This window comes from Heptranchias perlo, chromosome 29 (assembly GCF_035084215.1).
Source record: "Heptranchias perlo isolate sHepPer1 chromosome 29, sHepPer1.hap1, whole genome shotgun sequence".
Lineage (NCBI taxonomy): Eukaryota > Metazoa > Chordata > Chondrichthyes > Hexanchiformes > Hexanchidae > Heptranchias > Heptranchias perlo.
Window position 1 is genome coordinate 15,840,821 of NC_090353.1, and position 23,371 is coordinate 15,864,191.

General features: G+C 44.4%; 1 protein-coding gene across 2 annotated transcripts in view; it reads left to right on the plus strand.

The window, feature by feature from the left end:
* The window catches only part of LOC137299421 (tight junction protein ZO-3-like), a 61,745-nt gene that overhangs the window by 12,924 nt on the left and 25,450 nt on the right, over positions 1–23,371 (plus strand). For both annotated transcript variants that reach the window (XM_067968155.1, XM_067968154.1), the window contains exons 2-8: positions 12,660–12,716; positions 14,140–14,264; positions 16,462–16,564; positions 18,770–19,277; positions 21,049–21,152; positions 22,071–22,233; positions 23,260–23,359. In XM_067968155.1, the coding sequence (XP_067824256.1) occupies positions 12,669–12,716; positions 14,140–14,264; positions 16,462–16,564; positions 18,770–19,277; positions 21,049–21,152; positions 22,071–22,233; positions 23,260–23,359 (1,151 nt within the window). In that variant the 5' untranslated portion in view covers positions 12,660–12,668. The remainder of the gene's footprint in view (positions 1–12,659; positions 12,717–14,139; positions 14,265–16,461; positions 16,565–18,769; positions 19,278–21,048; positions 21,153–22,070; positions 22,234–23,259; positions 23,360–23,371) is intronic.

Consider the following 23,371-nt stretch of genomic DNA (forward strand, 5'->3'; position numbering starts at 1 on the left):
TCCATGCTGGCTCTCTCTGATCAGCTCATATTTGTCCAAATGCTCAGTCCACTGTCCCTAATAACAGATTCTATTAACTTCTCCACAACTGACGTTAGACTAATAGGCCTATAATTTCCTAGTTTATCTCCCTTACCCTTCTTAAATGGTGGAGTGACATTGGCAATTTTCCAATCCAAAGGGACAATTCCTGAATCGAGAGCGTTTTGGAAGATCACCACTAACGCATCAACAATTTCCTCACCTGTTTCTTTTAATATGCTGAGGTGGAAACCATCAGGTCCTGGAGATTTGTCTATCTTTAACAACATCAGTTTCTCCATCACCTGTTTTTACTTATATTGAATCTGGTTAGTTCCTCCCCTTGATTTAGTTTTAGTTTTCCTTGTATCTTTGGTACTTTATCCTCATCCTCTACTGTGAAGACCGATACAAAGTATTTAGTAAGTCTGCCATTTCCTGATCTCCAATGACAATTATCACCTGTGTCTATCATTAAGGGGCCCACATTACTCTTAGCCACCCCCTTTCTCTTAATATATTTGTAAAAACCTTCAGTGTCGTCCTTGATATCCCTTGCAAGCCTTTTCTCGTATTCCTTTTTTGCGGCTCTTACCACTTTCTTTGTATCCCTTTGCTGCTATTTATAAACCCTTCCAGTCCAGCAATACCTCAAATTGAAAATTCTCCTCCTTGTGTTCAAATCCCTCCACGGCCTCGCCTCTCCCTTTTTCTGTAACCTCCTCCAGCCCTACTACCCTCCGAGAGCTCTGCGTTCGTCCAATTTTGGTCTCTTGTGCACACCCGATTTCCTTCGCCCCACCATTGGCGGCCACGCCTTCATCTGTCTATGCCCCAAGCTCTGAAATTCTCTCCATAAACCTCTCTGCCTCTCTACCTCTCTCCTCCTTGAAGATGCTCCTCAAAACCTACTTCTTTGACCAAGCTTTTGGTCACCTGCCCCGAATGTCTCCTTCTTTGGCTCAGTTTCAATTTTTGTCTGATTACACTCAGGGGGATTCTGGACCCCAAAAACCCTAGGTAAATTGGGAGAAAATCAGTATTTTTTTGGTACAACTTGCATTTATATAGCGCCTTTAACGTAGCAAAACATCCCAAGGCACTCACTAAAATTAATGTCAAGGAATTTAAAAGATGATGATTTATTAATGACACTCTGGAGTTGTTTGTTATATGTGCCACAGTTAAACTGGAAACATGGCTACATCTCAGAGGTGAAGGGTCAGCGTTAGTCTACAGCACGGTCCTGAGCATATTTTACATTTTTTTAGGTGGTGGTAGCTGCCTTTGCACTGACCTGGCTTAGGATCAACTATCAGATGTAGCTGGAGCCAAAGTATTGCTATGTTCAGCCAGGTCTGGAGATTGTCGTTCATATAAATGATGGTGGGAGAGGCTAGAAGATTTCTGTCAAACTTCTCTGTGAGGAATCGTTTGAGGCATCTGTGTGCAGTAAAACATTAAGTTGCAAAGCCTCTGTTTCTTTCCTTGCTGAAAGAAGCAAAGAGATTTGGGTGTCCATGTACACAAATCACTAAAACCCAGTGCACAGGTACAAAAGTAATCAAAAAGGCGAATGGAATGTTGGCCTTTATCTCAAGGGGATTAGAATACAAAGAGGAGGGAGTACAGAGCCTTGGTCAGACCCCATCTGGAGTACTGCATTCAGTTTCGGGCACCGCACCTCAGAAAAGAAAGGGGTACATTGCAGATTCACCAGAATTATAACAGGGTTAAATTATGAGGACGCATTGTATAAACTTGGTTTGTATTATCGAGTTTAGATGGTTGAGGAGTGATCGCGGTGTTTGAAATGATAAATGTGATCCGATAGGCTGGATGCAGAGAAACTATTTCCTCTAGTGGGGGAATCCAGAAAAGGGGGGCATAATGGTAAATTTAGAACTAGGCCATTTAGGAGTGAAATCAGGAAGCACTTTTTCATACAAAGGGTAGTGGAAATCTCTAACACTCTTCCCCAAAAGGCTGTGGTTGCTGGGTCAATTGAAATTTTCAAGACTGAGAGCGATAGATTTTCGTTCGTAAAGGGTATCAAAGGATATGGAGCAAAGGTGGGTAAATGGAGTTGAGGTGCAGATCAACCATGATCTAATGGAATGGTGGAACAGGCTCGAGGGGATAAATGGCCTGATGTTATTCCTATGAAAGTCAGATCCAAGATGTGCATGCATGGCGTTGGTGATGCCATCACCTGCATGTGTGCTATATGTGGTATATGTGGTATGCATGCTGAGTTTGTGCTGTGGCAAGAGTGACACGTAACAACATCACAACTGCTGGACAATGTGTCTCAGGACCTGATTTGCAGCATGAAGAACAGGGAGAATTCGGGTGTTTTAAAAAAGTTGGCAGAGAACTGATCAACCAACCTAAGACTATCTGTGTATTTATTGTGAGAATCTGTAAAACCTGACTTGAATGATCCTGATATACAAATGCAAGTTTTTACCTGTGTCCAGGCAGCTTGCATACTACATGTTGAGAGAGAAGAGGGTGAGGCCTGGATCGGACTAGGCTGTATTGCTTGCTGGCACTCGGGCAGATTTCCACACCCCCGCCCACTCCTGTGTATGTCATACGGTGCGCTTTATAAACACACTTGATTTGACCTTGGCTGAGCCTGGTGGTTTTCTGGGATCTGCTAATTTGCATTTATTGGACAAGTGCTGGGCAAAATGGCTGCCTCAGAATCAGAGCTGGCTTCGACTCGGGGTGAGACGCTTTGTGCTGCTATAGGCCTGAAAGGCCTGCAGAAGTGCTCACTCTGAGCAAAGTTTTGGCATGCTGCCTTTTGTCAGAACCAGCAGCTAAGTGGCCTCCACCCCCTGGTGTTTCTGTGCCTCACCGAAGAATTTAAAAAAGACCACACCTGAGCTCAGAGAAAGTTATGGGCTGCCCCAATTTGAAGTCACCACTGATTCCTGCCCAACCGATTAGCTGAAGCCAGGAAACTGCCGGGTGCCGGAGATGTCAAGTTTGATGCCTTCATTATCATACCGCTGGGCGGAAATCAGTCCAAGTGTCACCAGGCTACCTGTCTGTAGGAGGATAGGCAGTGGTTATGGTAATGGACTGGCAACCCAGAGGTCATGAGTTCAAATCCCACCATGGCAAATTGTGAAACCAAATTCAATAAATGTCGTGAGTTATGGGCTGAAGTGGCCGAGCAAGCCCCTCAGTTATAAACAATTGGTACAAAACAGTATGTAAGTGTAATATCGGACAAACCCATCTGGTAACAACCCAAGCATCAGAACAGGAAAAACCTAAGGCAATCCCAGCCCACTTAACCCTGCAAAATCCTCTTCACTAATCTCAGAGGACTGATGTCTGAGTTGGGAGAGCTGTCATCCAGTCTAGTCAGGCAACAGCCTGACATAATCGTACTCAAAAAGTCATATCTGGGAATACTCACCACTTGCCTGGATGAGTGCCGCAGCAACAACATTCAAAAAGCTTGACACCATCTCAGAGAGAGCAGTCTGCTTGATCAGTGCCACTGCCAGTAGACTCAATAGCTGCATCTCCACCACCGGCACACTGTGGCTGAAGTATGTACTATCTAAGGGTAGCAACTCAGTGAGTTTACTTCAACAGCTCTTCCCAGCCCCATGACCTCTGCCACTGAGAAGGACAAGAGCAGCAATGTCATGGGAACACCATCATCTCTAAGTTCCCCTCCAAGTCACACACCATCCTGACTTGGACATATACCGCTGTTCCTCCTTTGTCGCTGGGTCAATATCCTGAAATTCCCTATCTAATACCATTGTGGGAGCACCATTAGCACAAGGGCTGCAGCGGTTCAAAAAGCCCACTACCACCTTCTAAGGACAACTAGGAAAGGTAATAAATGCAGCTTTGCCAGCATTGGCCACATCCTGAGAACAAATGAAACAAAGAACCTCCAATATGAAGTGACCACCCTTGCAATCTCCATCACTCGGTTTGCATGGGTGGCCTTCAGACCTGGTAAATGCTCAGCAGAATCCCTGCAAAATGCCACAGGAAACATCATGACATCACTTTCTGGTCATTTGCATGCAGTTTAGAATCATAGAATGGTTACAGCACAGAAGGAGGCCATTCGGCCCGTCGAGCCCATGCTGGATCTCTGCAAAAGCAATCCAGCTAGTCCCACTCCCCCGCCCTTTCCCCGTAGCCCTGCAATTTTTTTTCCTTCAAGTACTTATCCAAATTCCCTTTTGAAAGCCATGATTGAATCCGCCTCCACCACCCTTTCAGCCAGTGCATTCCAGATCATAACCACTCGCTGCGTAAAACAGTTTCTCCTCATGTCGCCTTTCGTTCTTTTGCCAACTACCTTAAATCTGTGTCCTCTGCTTCTTGACTCTTCTGCTAATGGGAACAGTTTTTCTCTATCTACTTTGACTGGACCCCTCTTGATTTTAATTTATGAATTTAAATGCTCCAGCCTGTTTCTCCCACCCCCAACTGGTAGGCCCCAGGAAATGGGTATCAAGCACAAATGGTAGATATACAGTGGTCCAGGGTCAGACACCGAATGGTGCAGTGGGTCAGATATTCAGCGATGCAGTAAGTTAGATATTGACTGGTTGGTGCAGTGGGTTAGGCAATGGCCTTTTAGTTGTGGGTTTATATCAGCCCAGACTGATGGGATGAAATTATCCCCTATCTCTAGATTTCAAGTGATTTTGGAGAGTCTCAATACAGTCACTGGTGAGAATGGACCCAGAGCAGAAAATGGCTGTCAGTTCGGCAGTTTAATAGATGTCATAGGATGGAAAGTGAAGGAAGTGGAAAATTGTCACACTGGTGCAGTAAGGGCCCCCCTCTGAAGTTGGGGCTCGGGCCCACTATTGGAGCAGTGTAGAAAGAGCTTTACTCTGCATCTAACCCATGCTGTACCTGACCTGAAGTATTTGATGGGAAACCGGGTACCTGATTTGGGGCATTCCATTCCCCAGCAGTGACCAACATCAACCTGATGATCACAAAAAAGAATAACATTTTAAAATTCGAGTGTATTTATTGATCTTACCCACACAAAAGAAAATCACAAATAAAAGAAAATAATATATGAATGGATGAAAAATATTATCCAATTCAGTACAAAATATCAGTGTAATATGCAACAACAATGAGATGCTAAAAGGCCAGTGACATTTAAAATGATAAACACACTAAAGATAATTAATAAAATTTACAAGTACTGTCTTCATCCATGGCAACGGAACCGAACACACAATGTACAACGCCATCTGTGTGCAGTGACTGTATGGTGTCATGTGTTTAATAACTGTGCTCTTACATAAAGTGAGAGACCAGCTGCACTGCCTGACACTTGAACAGCCTCCTATTTGTACTCTGTTATCACTGGCACGCCACCCCCACTTGAAGTAATTCCGTTTATAACCCTTACTCACTCAGGCACTCAAAGGGTCATCGGTGAGTAAAACTGAGGGGCCAGAGCCCATTGCCCATCTGATACTACCAGGAATATCTTCTGCCCTTTTCTCACCAGCACTGCCAATGAAACCTTAATCCACGCCATTGTGACACTCAGGTTTGGGATCGCCAAAGCTCAAATTCAGCCAAAGCTCCACCACCTGCATCCCATCTTATACTCAGCCTCACTCACCTATTTCCCCTGACCTCATTAACCTCTACTGGTTCTCTTCCCTGCAACATATCAACTTAAAAATCTTTGTCTTTGTTAATAAATCCCTCCATGGTCTCACCCCACCCTCCTTCGGGGATCTCCAGCAGTTCCAAGTCCTCGGTCGCCTCTCCACTCCACTGATCCTAGCTGACTATGCTCTGCCTCCCCCGCTCCATCAGCAGTTGCAGTCATGGCCCTACTCCATGGGACTTTCTGCCATAGTCCCTCCCCCTTTCCTCCTCTCTCTTCACCTTTAAAACCTTCCTTAAAGTCTTTCGCTTTCACCATGCTTTTGGTCACCTCCCCTAATTCTGCCTCTACAGCTGCTCTGTGCCCGTTCCTCAGCACCTCCCCCTGCCCCAGCCCCACCCTCGCCATGACATGCCTCATGAATTTTTGAAACATTGAAGCTTTTTGTATAAATGTAAGTTGTTGTAAATATTTACAATCCGGGCCTTTGTCTGAAAAGTCAGCCTTCAAGGCCAGATCTAAGCCCCTGTTTTTTGAAAGTTCTTCCTACATTGAAAGTGTGGGAGTCAGGAGGAAAAGGTCGGGAAATAAAAAGGTTTTAAACCTTTTAAAATAAATTTACTTTTGTTTCTTGCCAATTTCCCCCCTCAACCAACATCGTTAAAAGCAGGTCATTCATCTCATTGCTCTTTGTGGGACCTTGCTGTGTGCAAATTATCTTCTGTGTTTGCTTATACAACAGTGAACACACTGGGATGCCCTGTGATTTATGATAAGGCCCTATATAAATGTATGTTCTTTCTGCCTTTCCCCCTCCTCTCCTGAAGGTGTTAACTCTTACTCGCATCCTGTTCCACAGGTCCCACCAGCCCTCTCATACTTGTTAAAATGACCATTCTTCATGTGTGAGCCTAGACAGTGAATCTCCCAGTTGCTGGTCCAGCTGAGATCCATAACTCAGCACAGACTAGGGATTGACCCTAGCACCTTTCTGGCCTGTGTGACACAACTACTAACTGAATAAACTCACTGAGCCATCGAAGGAGCTCATATATGTACTTTCAATGCATCATTTTGTAATCCCAGCCTTATCTTGCACTCTTAATGTCACCATTAGTTCATTTAATTTTTTTCATAGAATCTTATAGCACGGAAGGAGGCCATTCGGCCCATCTTGCCTGTGCCGGCTCTTTGAAAGAGCTATCCAATTAGTCCCTTTCCCCCGCTCTTCCGCCATAGCCGTGCAAATTTTTCCTTTTCAAGAAAAATACCATTAAATCTGCTTCTAACACCCTTTCAGGCAGTGCATTCTGTGATTCTGTGTCTTCGATAAGGCTGTTGCTACCATATATTACTGTTATAAGAAATAGGAGCAGGAGTAGGCCAATCGGCCCCTCGAGCCTGCTCCTATACATTAGTGTTTGTTTGTGTCAGTTTGTGTGAGCTGAAAACTTGAAGAAAACCAGGGAGACTGTTGTTTCCATAGGCCTGCCAGAGTCTAAGGGTTAAACGCAGCCATTCTGGGTAATCATTTTTTATTTGTTCAAGCTGTACAGACTCTATAGAGACTGTCAATTATTCAATTCCTACTAAAAACATGTAAAGTTGTAAGTGAGTTCAGTTCACCTTTGGGCTGAGTGTCTTAATCGATAGATTTGGGTTTAGGCCTGAGGCTTACAAGTGCAGAACCCCACCGAGAGTGAAAATAGCAGGAGAGATTAGGAGGTAAATCAAGTGGAAAATCACAGCCAAAAATAGAAAGGGGAGGGGAGATGCTCCAAGCACAGAGATGAAATGAATCAGTTGAATAACCTATAACCAACTTAAAAGTGGCACCAAGCTTGGGTTTTAAAAGCCTTTAGATTGCAGAACAAAGGGAAGGCTGAGGGAGGTGAGAAGTTCCAGTTTTGAGTTCCTGTGATAGAATAAAGTTACAAGACAGTGCAATGGGTCTTGATTTTTCAGAAATTTCTGAGTTGCCTCCTCTGATTCCACTGCCCCTCCTAGTTTGATATCATCTTTAAAAAAATTGTTTTTAAGTTCATTCTTAGGATATGGGCATCGCTGGCAACACCAGCATTTATTGCTCATCCCTAGTTGCTCTTGAGAAAGTGATGGTGAGCCGCCTTCTTGAACCACTGCAGTCCTTGTGGTGAAGGTGCTCTCACAGTGCTGTTAGGTAAGGAGTTCCAGGATTTTGACTCAGTAACAATGGAGGAACGGCGATATATGTCTGAGTCACGATGGTGTGGAGGGGAACTTGGAGGTGATGATGTTCCTGTGCGCCTGCTGCCCTTGTCCTTCTAGGGGTTGGAGGTCGCAGGTTTGGGTGGTGCTGTCGAAGAAGCCTTGGTGAGTTGCTGCAGTGTATCCTGAAGCCACGGTGCGCCGGTGGTGAAGGGAGTGAATGTTTAAGATGGTGGATGGGGTGCCGATCAAGTGGACTGCGTTGTCCTGGATGGCATTACCATTGTTGAATCCCCCACCATCAACATCCTGGGGGTCACCATTGACCAGAAACTTAACTGGACCAGCCATATAAATACTGTGGCTACAAGCACTCGAGATTCTTGAGTGTTGTTGGAGCTGCATACATCCAGGCAAGTGGAAGGTATTCCAACACATTCCTGACTTGTGCCTTGTAGATGGTGGAAAGGCTTTGGGAGTCAGGAAGTGAGTCTCTCACCTGCTCTTGTAATTACGTGGCTGGTCCAATTAAGTTTCTGGTCAATGGTGACCTCCAGGATGTTGATGGTGGGGGATTCAACAATGGTAATGCCGTTGAATGTCAAATTTGACCACTTTGTACTCAGTTTCTGAACCCAGGTCATTTATGTCAATTAGAAACAGTAGTGGTCCCAGCAAGAGCCTTCTGACACCTCACTCAGTACTTCTCCCCACTCTGACATAACTCATCTAACGAATAATTGTTTCCTACTTTTCAGCCAGTTTTTTTATCTGTTCCCAGGGTTTACCCTGAATCCCCACAGCTTTGAGTTTAATTACTAGCCTTTCATGTGGAACTTTATCAAAATCCTTTTGGAAGTCAGGTTTCACTGTGTTATGGGGCTTACAATAGTCCAATTGGGTTGAGACCTCCTCAAATAAATTGAGGAGGTTTTTCAGGCAGGATTTCCCCCTTCTGAATCCACGATGACTGCTGTTAACTAGGTTATTGTACAGATAATCCTCAAGTTTACTCCTGATAATTGATTCCTTTGTTTTATGGAAACAAGACTAATGGCTCTGTAGTTTCCTGTGTCTATTTTGTCACCCTTTCGAATATGTGCACCACATTAGCCTGTTTCCAATCTACCTCCCCAATGTCCATTGATTCCCTCATAATGATTGCCAAAGCATCACAAATCTCCTTCCTAGTCTCTCTCACTTCTCTGGGATAAATACCATCTATCCCTGGGGATGTATTTATTTCAAGCCCTTTTAACCTGTCTAAAACTTTGATCTCATTTATAATTATTCCTCCCCAACATACAGAACCAAATTATCACTCCCAACTGCTGCCCAATCTGAGATCAGCTAACAAAGAACAAGGATTAAACCTGGTGCCACTCTGCATGGCTCAGTGCCACACGTAGCAGCGTATGTAACACCTGAGCCATCAAGGTGAACTCTAAATGAGGTCTAGATATCTGAACATAATTCATTCTTCTGGTGTAAGAACAGCTTGCAGCACACGACCAAACAAAACTGGTTCAATTATCAGCAATTATAATCTCGACAACCACAAGTAATCATCCATAAATTCTCATTATATTTGGAGCTGCTGAGGCAATATTTTGTTTTTGCATTGCTGCTGTGTTACACCAAGAGTCTAGCCTGGAGCAAGATTCTGTTTCCCAGATTGTTGAGCATTGTTGTGCTGCACAATAGCTTTCCAGCTTCAAAGAAAAGTGTTACCAAGCCATTTTTATATCGGCTACTGCCCCAGGCACAGAAATCTCACAGTCACCGCAGCACCAAAGCTAAACTTACCAGATTTATTTAAGGTTGGCGGCACATGTTAGGAGCCAGTGGTACTGGCACAGGATAAAAGGAGAATGTGGCCATGTGAGGACAGGACTGCTTCCAACAGGGATCACCAGACAGTGGTGACAAGCCGGAATCCTGGATGATTTGTCCTTTCCTCACCCAGGACACTGCTACCACACGGAGTAGTTGAGGCGAATAGCATAAATGCCTTTAAGGGGAAACTAGATAAGTACACAAAGGAGAAAGGAATAAAAGGATATGCAGATGAAATAGGGTGGGAGGACGCTCGCGTGAAGCATAAACACTGGCATAGACCAGTTGGGCCGAATGACCTGTTTCTGAGTTATAATTTCCATGTACTGCACTGAAATGTCAGCGTAGATTACATGCTCAAGTTCTGGAATGGGTCTTGAACCCACGACCTTCTGATTTAGGGATGAGTGTTACTGACTGAGCCAAACTGATACCTAAACAAATTAGCAGGTTTCAAGTGAGGCTGGAAATGTTCCCCTCTCTTCCCCCCCAATTTGGTAGGTAGTTGATGTTTGTTGTGCCAGTGCTGAGGGATTGATTTTAGAGATAGTTGGGCAATGTTTGATTTTGAAAGGTACTGAAACTGAGGGTTAAATCAAGACATTGCTACTCTACAGGAGGTTATGGCTGCAACCTTGCTGGATCAATGGGGTCTGACATTCCTGGAATGTGCTGGGCTCAGGCTGGATAGTGTAGATCGGAGGATAAGATTGCTCTCCTGGAGTTTGCCATTCCATTAACTTTGAGGTCAGTGGAGAATATCTTTCTCCATCTCTATCTGTCTGAGGGTATTAGAAAGAATGAAAACTTGTATTCAAATAGCATCTTATCACATTTCATTTCAAACTGATTCACTTCAGCAAATTACTTTTTGAGGCACAGTGACTGTTATTATGTAGGCAAACAGAGGCGCCAGCAGATCCCACAAATAATGAAATTAATTACCAGTTAATTTGTGTTTGGTAGAGGAATGTTGTCTAGAACATTGGGGAAATTTTCTGCTCTTCTTTGAATCATGCCAGGGATCTTTAACATCCAATCAGCAGAACAGGCCTCAATTTACCCTCTATAGTACTCCCTCAGTACGACACTGAAGTGTCTGCCTGGATTATATGGACAAATCTGGGAGTGGGACTTGAACCCACAACCTTTTTGATTCTACCAAAGAAAGTTACATAGAAAATGTTCAACCAATAACTGGGTAATAAAGGCCTTGTGTTGAAATAAAATATTCCAGCAGCAATGGTTCAGTTAGTAAATTTGCTGTAAAATGTCAAACTGAGCAACACCAGCGAGAAAGATCGAGATTCCATCCTCTAACTGCCGCTATGTTGATTTGCTCAGCTGAGGTGGCAATTGAGGCATGTCTTGATTAGGAAAAGGAAGTCAGCCAAAACACCCACTCCTGATCATTATCTACTGTTTCCAGTTAGAAAGTGCATTTGTGTGGAGGTCAGGAGAGGCACAGCTGTGAAGGCCATCAAGGTTGAAGAGCCTACCAACTGTACACGCTGAAAAATTAAGAATGGGCAATTGAGCGACATAAAGGAGGGCATCTGAAACCCATAGATGGACACCCTAACAAGAGTCAACGCCCAGGGAACAGTACCCTAGCAAGAGTCAGCGCCTGGGGAACTGTACCCCAGCAAGAGTCAGTGCCCAGGGAACTGTACCCCAAAAAGAGTCAGTTCCTGGGAACTGTACCCCAGCAAGACTCCATGCCCTGGGAACTGTACCCCAGCAAGAGTCAATGTCTGGGGAACAGCACCCAAGGAAGGGTCAATGTCTGGGAAACTGTACCCAAGGAAGAGTGAATGGCTGGGGAACTGTACCCGATAAAGAGTCAATGTCTGGGGAAACTGTATCTGAGAAAGAGTCAATGTTTGAGGAACTGTACCCGAGGAAGAATCAATGCCTGGGGAACTGTACCCAAGGAAGAGTCAATGTTTGAGGAACTGTACCAGAGGAAGAGTCAATGTCTGGGGAACAGTACTCAAGGGTGAGTCAATGTCTGGGGAACTGTACTCGAGGAAGAGTCAATGTCTGGGGACCAGTACACGAGGAAGAGTCAATGTTTGAGGAACTGTACCCAAGGAAGAGTCAATGTTTGAGGAACTGTACCAGAGGAAGAATCAATGTTTGGGGAACTGTACCCGAGGAAGAATCAATGTCTTGGGAACTGTACCCGAGGAAGAGTCAATGTCTGGGGAACTGTACTTGAGGAAGAGTCAATGTCTGAGGAACTGTACCCAAGGAAGAGTCAATGTCTGGGGAACTGTACTCGAGGAAGAGTCAATGTTTGAGGAACTGTACCAGAGGAAAAATCAATGTCTGGGGAACTGTACCCAAGGATGAGTCAATGTTTGAGGAACTGTACCCGAGGAAGAGTCAATGTTTGAGGAACTGTACCAGAGGAAGAATCAATATTTGGGGAACTGTACCCGAGGAAGAATCAATGTCTGGGGAACTGTACCCGAGGAAGAATCAATGTCTGGGGAACTGTACCCAAGGAAGAGTCAATGTCTGGGGAACTGTACTTGAGGAAGAGTCAATGTCTGAGGAACTGTACCCGAGGAAGAGTCAATGTTTGAGGAACTGTACCCGAGGAAGAGTCAATGTTTGAGGAACTGTACCCGAGGAAGAGTCAATGTTTGAGGAACTGTACCCGAGGAAGAGTCAATGTCTGGGGAACTATACTAGAGGAAGAGTCAATGTTTGAGGAACTGTACCCGAGGAAGAGTCAATGTTTGAGGAACTGTACCCGAGGAAGAGTCAATGTTTGAGGAACTGTACCCGAGGAAGAGTCAATGTCTGGGGAACTGTACTAGAGGAAGAGTCAATGTTTGAGGAACTGTACCCGAGGAAGATTCAATGTTTGAGGAACTGTACCCAGCAACAGTCAACGTCCTAACCCTAATGCAGAGCTGAAAAAAGTCTTTTTGTTGGAACTAATTTAGTAATATCTGTATTTTCTTAACAGTTCACAGAGATGGAAGAAACCCTGATATGGGAGCAGCACACAGTGGTGATACATCGGGTAAATACATATCCTTCGGTCTTTTGTCATTTTGTTTCCCTGTTTTCTCTTAGAATCTAAGAAACTGGAACCATTCAACCTATCAATCCTGCTCTTCCATCAGACCCCTTACAATCTACCCTATCATAAAGTCTATCTCACCTGCTTAATGCCCCTCCACAGTCCTTGAACACTACCTTTCATGGACCTTACCCGACCCATTCAATTTCCTGAGGGAAAATCTTGAATAAAAACTCCTTGATCCTCAGTGGGAGGGGACAGTGAAAAATCAATCAGTCCCTGTTCGATTACTGTCACAGATAGTGTGCCAACAATAAAAACTTCTTGTAAGAATGGAAAGGATGCAGAGTTAGTAAACAAGAGTGTCTTAAGTCAGTTTTACTCTGGTCGTTGTCTAAATTCAAATTCCAGAAGACTGTGAGCCCGCTCGCGGATTGTACACTGCTAAACCCGGCTCCCATATCCCGGCAGCAGATTTAGTCTGCCGCTAGGATAGGCGAGCCAGAGTTAGCAGTGCCACGATCAAAGTAGCAGCGCAGTGCTTAGTGACCCGTTCCCGCCAATGTCTTGGCCTCCGCCATTTTGGTGATGACTTTGAAATGAGCAGACCAGACACCCGGAAACAGGCAGGAGTCTCATTAGCCCATGCAAATCAGGGCCCTACGATGTCAATAGGTCGCAATGCAATTTTGAAGTATCAATGGGCACGCTCTGCCCATTGATCCTTGGCATTAAGCAGCCTAACCAATGGTCTTAAAAGGACCGCTACAGGCCACTCAAAAAAAGTGGTAAGAAAGGTTTGTAAATGATTTTTGTGGGACGAGGAGGAGCATTAATACTTCACCTGGTCCCACAAAAACTCCACCTTCCCCCACCACACGATGTCCAACTCTCTGCAGCTCTCCCCCAGCGTTGCCCCCCCGCACCCCCACCCCCCCGCCCTGCCCCTTACTTGCACCAGCTGGGCTCTGCAGTGGAGCCACCTGATTTCTCGCCGCCTCTGATCAGTGAGCTGCTCAAAAAGGCCGGGCAGCTCGCTGTTAGAATGCTGATGAGGCCGGACCATGAAAATGGAGGATTCACCCCAGTGTCTCTATGTGAGAGAATGGTAGCACAAAACAGGCGATAACGCATCGCTAGCCCATTTGACACTCCACCCGTTTTACACCCTGCCCGATTTTTGTCTCCACTGACTCTATCGCCCATCTTTGTACCATCGCTCAAGATGAATTTCACCCCCATTATGCCTAGTATGGCACAGTTAAGGGCCAGGTAAAGCTCCCGCTACTCTGCCCCAACAATGTGCCTCAGCCCCAACCTCAGAAAAGTACCCTCTGCTGCACCCATTTGACATTTATTTCATTTCCCACACCAACTATCTTACTGTCTATAGTCATTCTTAGTCTTTTGTGTTTTGCTGCAGGATTCAAAGATAGGATTTGGCATCGCAATATCTGGGGGGAAGGATAAACCCAACAGCAGCACTGGAGAAACCGCCATTCTGGTGTCAGATGTTGTTCGGTCTGGACCAGCTGAAGGGAAGATCTTGTGAGTAAAAAGATCCTTCAGTCTGGGTGATTCTATCCATAAATTAAAGAGGCAGAAATGTTAGGAATAGGTCTTGGTATGTATTGTACTTGATGGGAGTAAATATATTGTAGCAATTACACTTCAGGATATTCTCTTATATTGTTGTTTATATCTAGAGAATGTTCCAGAGAATCTGGAATAAAATCAGCCATGACATTGTCACACCAACTTCAGTGTTTATTGAGATGTAACAGTTGTGATCTCTTCCAGTTGAAGTGACTGGTGTCATAATTTTAGAGTAAATCAACACAAAGAATGGCTCATTATAGATCATTAGTAACTCATCAGATTGTGCTCCGGGTCATCACAACCCTTCATTTCCTTGTGGTTCATCAGGGCTACACCGGCATATGAAACAATCAGCAGGTTCAAAGTGCAGCTTAAATTATACAGACATCATAACTATGGAACTTCACAACAGCGGCTGGAGGGATAGTGAAAGAGGAGGAGGTGTGACTGGAATGATTCAGGCTTCTTCTCAGAGAAGATTAATGACTATGAGAATAACTACCCCTTTGGCAAAAAAAAAATCCTGAAAAGGTCCCTTCTTCCCTTTCCTTTGTTGGCTCTCCTCATGTCGTAACCATCTTGGCCCAGGAGGACAACCAGGCAATCTAGTCCTAAACCTCTGCATGCAGTTGCTAAAAGGCCAGTGGCTGAGAATGAATGTCCCTCCATTTGGTGAGCTAGGGGACTCAAATTCCAAAGAATCGTGAGAGTGGCCCCCAGCCACACCCTCAGGCTCTAAAATACAGTGCTGTCAAAATCTAGCCATTTTTAATTCACTGGCTTTAATGTGAGATCAATGCAAGGTGCAAATTATTCCTCTCACATCCCTGCACAGTCAATAGGAAGGTTCCTTGATACTTTTTATGCCAACTGAAGTGACGGATATCAGTGATGGAGAATCAAGCTACTTTTCCTACCCAGCTCCCCCTACATTGTCTGTTCAAATATTACCAGGTCAGATACAGCACAGGTTAGGTGCAGAGTAAAGAAAGCTCCTTTTACAATGCATTATCCAGTGCTCCCAAGTCAGGTACAGCATGGGTTAGATGCAAAATAAAACTCCCTCAACACTGTCCCATCAAGCACTCCAAGGTCATGCACAGCACAGGTTAGATACTGAGTAAAGCTCCCTCTACACTGTCCTAGCAACATTACAACCCCAACTCCATAAGAATGTCCCCTACTATGCCAGAATGATATTTTTCCATCACACACCATGTGTGATTCAACATCCATGCATGAGCACCTTGAAGGAGGGGTGACAGGATAGTGATCAGGAGCAGGCACCCTGGCTGATTTCTTCCTCTCTAGTCCAGAGGCCAGTTACAGCACTCTCCCACTGGGACCCCAGCTGAGATCAGCTAACTCAGCACAGAACATAAATCAAACCTGAGACAGTTCTGCAAAGGGCAATGTGTTCACCTACTAAGCCAACGGAGGGGAGAGATGTGGATGAACAGGCCCACTCTAACCAAAAACTTCAAACTCAAAACCATGCACAGAAAAAAGTTGAATAATCTCAATGGCTCAGTGACTTTATCCAATAATGAACTGAGGCACGACCCAGGATGGTCCCAGATTCAATTTTCTGTCTGTTTGATCTCAGCCAGGGCAACAGTAGCAGAGCAGTATTTACCTCAGCACTGTTGCCTTCAGGAGAGGGGAAATCACAATGGGTTCCTGCTCCTGATCATGTGTGTTTGTGTGTGTAGACGATGGGGCTGAAATTGGACATGGGGCGTGGGACGCAAAACAGGCGGTATCCGATTGGTCACTTCTTATACGCTCCGCTCATTATTTGGTTCCTCTGGCTTCAATAGAACGGAATTTCGGGCATGTTATATAACTTGCAGCAAATGCGATTCCATCTGTTTTGTGTCCCTGCCCACATCCAATTTCAACCCCGTTAAGTGAGGACAGGATTAGTCTTAGCTGTAATGCCGTCTGTGGTTGAATACCCTGACAACATGCACTGTCTGGACTCCGCATCAACCAGCGAGAGTGCCCCATCTGGAGTCAGTGTTATCAGAAGAAAAGAGGAGAATATTGGGGAGGGGAGGAAATGACACAAAGCTTATCTTGTGATAGGGAATGTTGTGTTGCTGAAATGATTCCCACTTTAATTTGAATGATTCTCCCTTTTCAGGATGAAGGACAGGATTGTTATGGTGAATGGAGTGTCCATGGAAAATGTGCCCTCTACGTTTGCCATCCAATGTCTAAAGAGTTCTGGAAAATCTGCTAATATAGTGAGTGTCAAAGGATTCTGTGCAGGTCGGAGGCAAAGACTTCTTTTACTCTGAAATATCTATTGTATCAGTTTGCTCTGGGTTTCAATAGTACCGGACTAGCAACCCAGAGGTATTGAGTTCAAATCCCACCATGGCAAACTGTGAAATTGAATTCAATAAATCTGGTAGTTTGTGGACTAGCACCAGAAAAAAATGCCATGCAAGCTGCTGGACAGTGATAAGAACCCAACTGGTTTAGTAACATCCTTCATGGAGAGATCTGCTACCCCTAAACCGATCTGGCCTACTTGTGACCCCACTCCCACATTACACGGTTGTTCTTAATATCCTCGGGGCAAACAGGGATGGGTAATAAATACTGGCTTGTCAGTATCGCCCACATCCCAAGAATAAATTTTAAAAAGGTTCGATTGAAAGAAAGAACTTGCATTTATATAGCACCTTTCACAACCTCAGGACCTCTCAGCTTATAGCCAATGAAGTACTTTGAAGTTTAGTCACTGTTGTAATGTAGGGAAACACAGCAGCCAATTTGCATACAGCAAGGTCCCACAAACAGCAATTAGATAGATGACCAATTATACTGTTTTAGTGATGTTGTTTGAGGGATAAATGTTGGCCAGGACACCGGGGAGAACTCCCCTGCTCTTCTTTGAATAATGTAATGAGATCTTTTACTTGCAACTGAGAGTGAGTCAGTTTAAAGTCCCATCTAAAAGCTGGTACCTCTGATAATGCAGCACTCACTCAGTACTGCACTGAAGTGTCAGTCTAGATTTTGTGCTCAAGTCTGGAGTGGGGCTTGAACCCATGAGGTGAACGTGCTACTGCTGAACCAAGGCTGACACAGAAATAAGTATTTTTAGAATAATGTAATGGTTTTGCATCTCATACAATTGGTCAGTGTCCTTTATTAGGGAGGGAAAATCAGGCAGAATTCCTTCCTCTGATCACCATCCAGTCACATTTGCTGGAAAGCATGTGTGTGATATGGATATGGGCTCAGTCGTAAGATCTGCCATGGTCGATCAGCCTGCCATCACTCAAGCCTAGATTTTCTGATCAGCGTTATTTTAATGTTGGTGATAGCACATTTAATTTAAACAAATTAAAATAACATTTTAGCAGAAATCACTTGGAACGGTGAACCAACAGTGCTCGCCGCTCCATAGATTTATACTAGCCCACTAACTTACCGCAGTCTTTACTTCGGGTACTTCCTCGAATAGGAAGCGGAGAAGAGCCCAGCGTCAGTTCAGGCGAAACTAGGACCTGTGGGATGGGAGAAGGGAGAGGATCACACTCTCTCCTCGAGCAATCAGATTGCAGCATTTTTAACATGTTGCAAAACTCTCTCTGCAGGTTTCCATCGTTAAAACCAGGAAGTGAAAGGTACAACATTAGAATCATTGTAAAAACAGTTATAGACAGCAAAAAAAAAGAAAGGGTAAGAAATAATTGAATTAAATAAAAGAGACAGAAGGGAAAAGTAAAAAAAAAAATTAATTTAAATTCTATTTTTAAATGACCAAAATCTATTAAAATAAGGAGTAATGAGACTCCACATTTTTAAAAGTTAATTTTTAGTTGTTTGGCAGTCATTAAGACTTACCGCGCTATTTAAACGTAGTTTAGGCCTGGTATTTTTAAATGTACCTGCTTTTGGCGATATTAGTTAGTTTCCAGATGAGCAAGTTGGCCCTGGATCAATGATTTTCCTGATTGCGGTGGGCGATATCCCTTTAATTCCTTCTCTCTCCAGGAATACATCCAATCATCCCCTGATCCTATTTATACTAGTCACTTCAATGACCATCCCTGGTAACTTATTCTACAATTCTGTTATGCTTTGGGTGAAAGACTTTTGGCCGACCTCCATTCTGATTCCAAACTTCCTCATTTGCCAGTGTGTTGTTTAGTATATTACCACTTTTGGTGTGCTCTGCCTGAAAGGGTGGAGGAAGCAGATTCAATAGTGACTTTCAGGTATGGAGGTATGCTTGAAGGGGAAGAAACTGCAGGGCTATTGGAAAAGAGCAGGGGTGTGGGACTAATTGGATAGATCTTTCAAAGAGATGGCAGAGGCATGATGGGCCGAATAGCCTCCTTCTGTACTCTATAATCCTATGATGTGCAGATGCTTGTTTGAATCGGTTTCTGGGTGATCTCATGCTAACTAATGGTTACGTCTTTTCTTTTAAGACAGTGAAAAGGCCTCGTAAAGTACAGCTTCCTGTGACTAACACAGCACCGCCAGCAGGCTCTTTCTATTCTAGCCGTTCAAATCGATCAGACTATGCACACGATGATGCCTCTGATGAGGATGAGGACTATGATCCAGCTGGCAGGAATCTACGAAGGATTCAGAATCAAAATCTGTACCATGATGACTACCATCACAGTAGTGACATTGACCGAGACTCTGGCAGAAACCACAGCTACGATCGAAGGCCCAGTCCCTCCGGGAGCTTCGATCGAAGGCCCAGTCCCTCAAGGAGCTACGATCGAAGTCCCAGTCCCTCAAGGAGCTACGATCAAAGTCCCAGTCCCTCAAGGAGCTACGATCGAAGTCCCAGTCCCTCCAGGAGCTACAACCATCGACACAGTCCAACTGGGAGTCACCATGAGTTTGAGCACTCCGGCAGCATCCATGACCATGCCATAAAGAAACCCATCAAGAGTTTCCTTATTAAAAATAAGGCTAATGAAGGTGAGAGAGATTTCTGTCAATGGAAAAGCAGAATCCAGTGGGGAAGCATTTCTAGTGCTGCTCACTCTGAATCACCTTTAGTTCTGCTCACTCTAAATCACCTTTAGTGCCGTTCACTCTGAATCATCTTTAGTGCCGTTCACTCTAAATCACCTTTAGTTCTGCTCACTCTGAATCATCTTTAGTTCTGCTCACTCTAAATCACCTATAAAGCTGTTCACTCTGAATCACCTTTAGTTCTGCTCACTCTCAATCACCTTTAGTTCTGCTCGCTCTGAATCACCTTTAATTCTGCTCACTATGAGCACCACGTGTCAGAGGTGGACGGCTTGGCCGGCGAGGCTGGTGATGCTGTTCACCATCCGAGGAGGTCATGACTGCAGCTACGGCGGCCCCCATCCGGAAGATGAGGGGGTCCGCAAGGTAGGTACATGTCTCTGGACCCTGGGGTAAGTGTGCAAGTTGGTGAATTTGATTGTCAGGAGGAGGGTGGTGGAGGCCAAACTTTGTCCCAAGTGACAGAATGGCCTCCTGCAATGAGTGAGGGTCTCCCCCCAACCACCTGTCAAATGGACCTTTGCAGCTGCCACAGGCTGATGGCTGCAACACGTCCATTTCAACTGGGAGTGTTTCCCCCTGTATGGGAAACAGTCCCAGTTGTTTCTAAAATCCCACCCCTCCTGACATATTCCCTTAATCAGGTCTGTTAATGACCTGAAATACCTAGGTAAATAGTCTCAAGTGGCACCCGCCGGCTTTAATTGCCTGCGGGAGTTCCACATGCGGGGGCTGCGCGCGCACATCGGCGCGTCTGTGGGGAACCCGGAAGTGGGCGGGTTGGAGCCGGGCTTCCGACCCGCTCCGGGATTCCCCGATTTTCGGAGCCCCCCCGCCAGGAACGCACCCGATAGCGGGTGCTAAAATGGAGGCCTATGAATCATCGAATGCTGCTCTCTCTGAATCACCTTTAGTTCTGCTCGCTCTGAATCACCTTTAGTTCTGCTCGCTCTGAATCACCTTTAGTTCTGCTCGCTCTGAATCACCTTTAGTTCTGCTCGCTCTGAATCACCTTTAGTTCTGCTCGCTCTGAATCACCTTTAGTGCTGCTCACTCTGAATCAAATGAGAAGACCCAGGAAACCCGCGTGTAATTGCCTTCACAGATTTTTTTTAAAAGGTGCAGAAGTGGTGTAAATCAGTTTGAGGAAATTCTAGGCCTTCGTCTTTTGCATCTACACACACTGCGTTATACATAATAGTCTATTAATCACTTTAGTGTTGTTCTTTCTTAAAGTGATCTGGGTTGCTTCCTTGGGTCTCTGCCTTCACTAGTTCAGTCTTTTTCTTTTTTCTCCTTCTCTCCATCCTTCTTTCCCTCTTTTCTTTTTCTCCCCTCTCCCTCCATTTCTCTCTCTTTTCCTTCTCTCTCCATTTTCCTCTCTGAGATGTAATGCGGGCATGGTGTAGAATGTACACTTGTGTCATTTGTGTGCATGTAAGGTTTTAATATTGCTGGATGTGTACTGACGTATCTGAGAGGCCCAAAGAGGTGGAAAGGGCAGCCACACATTTGTGTTTCAGGCCTATCGTTTTGCTTTTAATAAACTTCTCTCTAAAAGAATAATTGGGCTGCATGTGTCTCATTTGAAATCAAAATACAAGAGCAGGGAGATGGGGTTGAAGTCTCTTTAACTGATCATGGGTTGGCAGGATTTCTGAACAGTTCAATAGTTGAATTTCTAACTAACTTTGTGCACCATTTTATCCCACAGAATACGGCTTGAGGTTAGGAAGTCAGATTTTCATTAAACACATGTCATCGAGTGGCCTTGCCTCAAAGGAAGGGATCTTACAGGAGGGAGACATCATTCTGAAGGTAAGATATCCATTTTCAAGGGTCATAGAGCTAATAATTGGTGCAGATAATCGATTGCATTTGCAGATCTCCAAGTGGGGTCCCAGCCTATCAAAGGAGTGATTCTGCGACGCCACATTACCAGTGGGAAGCAGCTCTCTCAAAGAGTATGGATCAGAGAATCAGAGCTCTGATGGTGGAGTCCCATTAACAGGGAGAATGGGTCGAAGACAGAGTTACAACACTGTAGCATTAATTCTCTGACCTGTGCTCCCTGCAAGCGTTGTTCCCCACTGGCAGTGTGGGTTCAACCCTCTAGAGCCAGCATCAACATTGTCTGATGGCTTCAACTCCCCATTTTCCCCCTTCAGTTCAAGATCACCATGGATTTCCGGTGAATGAGTTACCTACTACAATTATTTCAGGGGCAGGGGTCACTAGAGGATGGGAGACGAAAAGAGAAACATATCATAAAAATCATTTTGTTCAATCCCTTATAGCTCACTCCAATCATTGCCCAGTGACTACAATCCATTAATGGGATTTCCAAATTACAGAACCTGTATATGACAGAAAAGACATTAACTTTATATGTTCTGATCTTGCTAGGACTAAGAAATAGAGGGTGGGCAAAGGGCTCAAACACCCGGGACGCAAAATGAGGCAGTAAAGAGTAAGAAGGGAAGTCGGGGGAATGTTTTCGGAATTAATTACCAGGAAAGACATTGAAGACATTGAAGAGGAAAGTATAAATGGGGTGAAGCGGAAATTAGATGCCGTTCTGGAGAGAGAAGGGATTGCGGAAGGTCAGTCGGCAGAGTTAAGATCCATGTAAATAGGCACAGCCTTGTTGGGCCTAATGGCCTATTCTAAGTATATTCTAAATGGGCGCGTGTTGGAAGAGGTGACAGTGATGGACCATTTTCTCTGTTTAACTAGATTAATGGTATAGTGACTGAGAATATATCTCTGGAAGATACAAAGACACTAATTGAGAAGTCGGAAGGGGAGCTGAAGTTGGTGGTTCTTCGGGATAATGAACAGTTTCTGATCAATGTTCCAGAGCTGGTAGACAGTGAGGAAAACAGCTCAGGCCTGGAGGGTAAGTGACCAAACCACAAACACGTTACTATCATACCATGTTCTCATTTTAATCCTTAAACTATCAGCAGGTCCAGGGAAAATCCTGTCTTGCTGCCTACACACTTTTTTTTAGTTTTCATTTCGTACACTGTGGCACTGAAACACGCACTAATATTACAGTAATAAATCTACTCAAACATCAGGCGTGCATTTATTACAGAAATATTATTACCCTTGTACAGCTAAGATAAATACTGTGGTGTAGAATTTCCACAGAGGGTTCCCCAATCTCCCGCTGTAACTTTGGCAGACGATTGGTGGAAACCACTGAAAAACATTGGAAATGGCTCTTAACTCCATTTCTCCAGGGATTCTGCCAATCTTCCACCAAAGTTAGAATTTTTTACATTTCTGCTCACTCTGTCCTCCATTTTCCTCATTGTCTTTGTCTTCTCTTATTTTAACTTTTCTTCTATCGATTATTTCCTATTCCGAACTATGCTAATACCTAAAAATTACATTGCCAATATTAGCACACAGATGGATAATGTGTTTGTACGAGATTCCTACCCCATCTAAAATAAATGGGACAACATCTCCCCTAAAATAGCAAGCGGAGGAATGACCGATGAACATATGCTAATATCACAGACCGTAATTTCTAGTATGATATCTTTTTCTTCTTTAATAATTAGAGGTGTCACCTTCTGCCTGCTCCAAACTGGACAAGGGCAGAATTAGATGTTTGGCAGGGGGCAAGGGAGCAGTGGAATCAAGGTTTGAGTTCTGATATTTGCTTGGTTGAAGCTAACTTCTCCACAAGACAGAGCAGTAAGAAGGAAAACTATACAAACAGACTTTTGGTGTCCAATTTACCTTTCAGAAACTTCTGGAAAGTCCAGTCAAAAACCACACAGCCTGCCCCAAACACATAGTCAGGTGTGATTCTTATCAAGTTGAACAGAAATATGGCTTTTTTTCAAAAGAAATGGAGAATAAAGCTCTAGTTCTCAAATTGTTCTGAATATCTGTATTTTCTGCGCAGATATTTCAGACTTGGAGCCTGAACGTTCAGATTCACCTGTCAAGAATCAGTCAAAACGCATTGGAGCAGATCCTACCAACACAATGAAGAGCAATGGAAGGTAGGTGCTTTA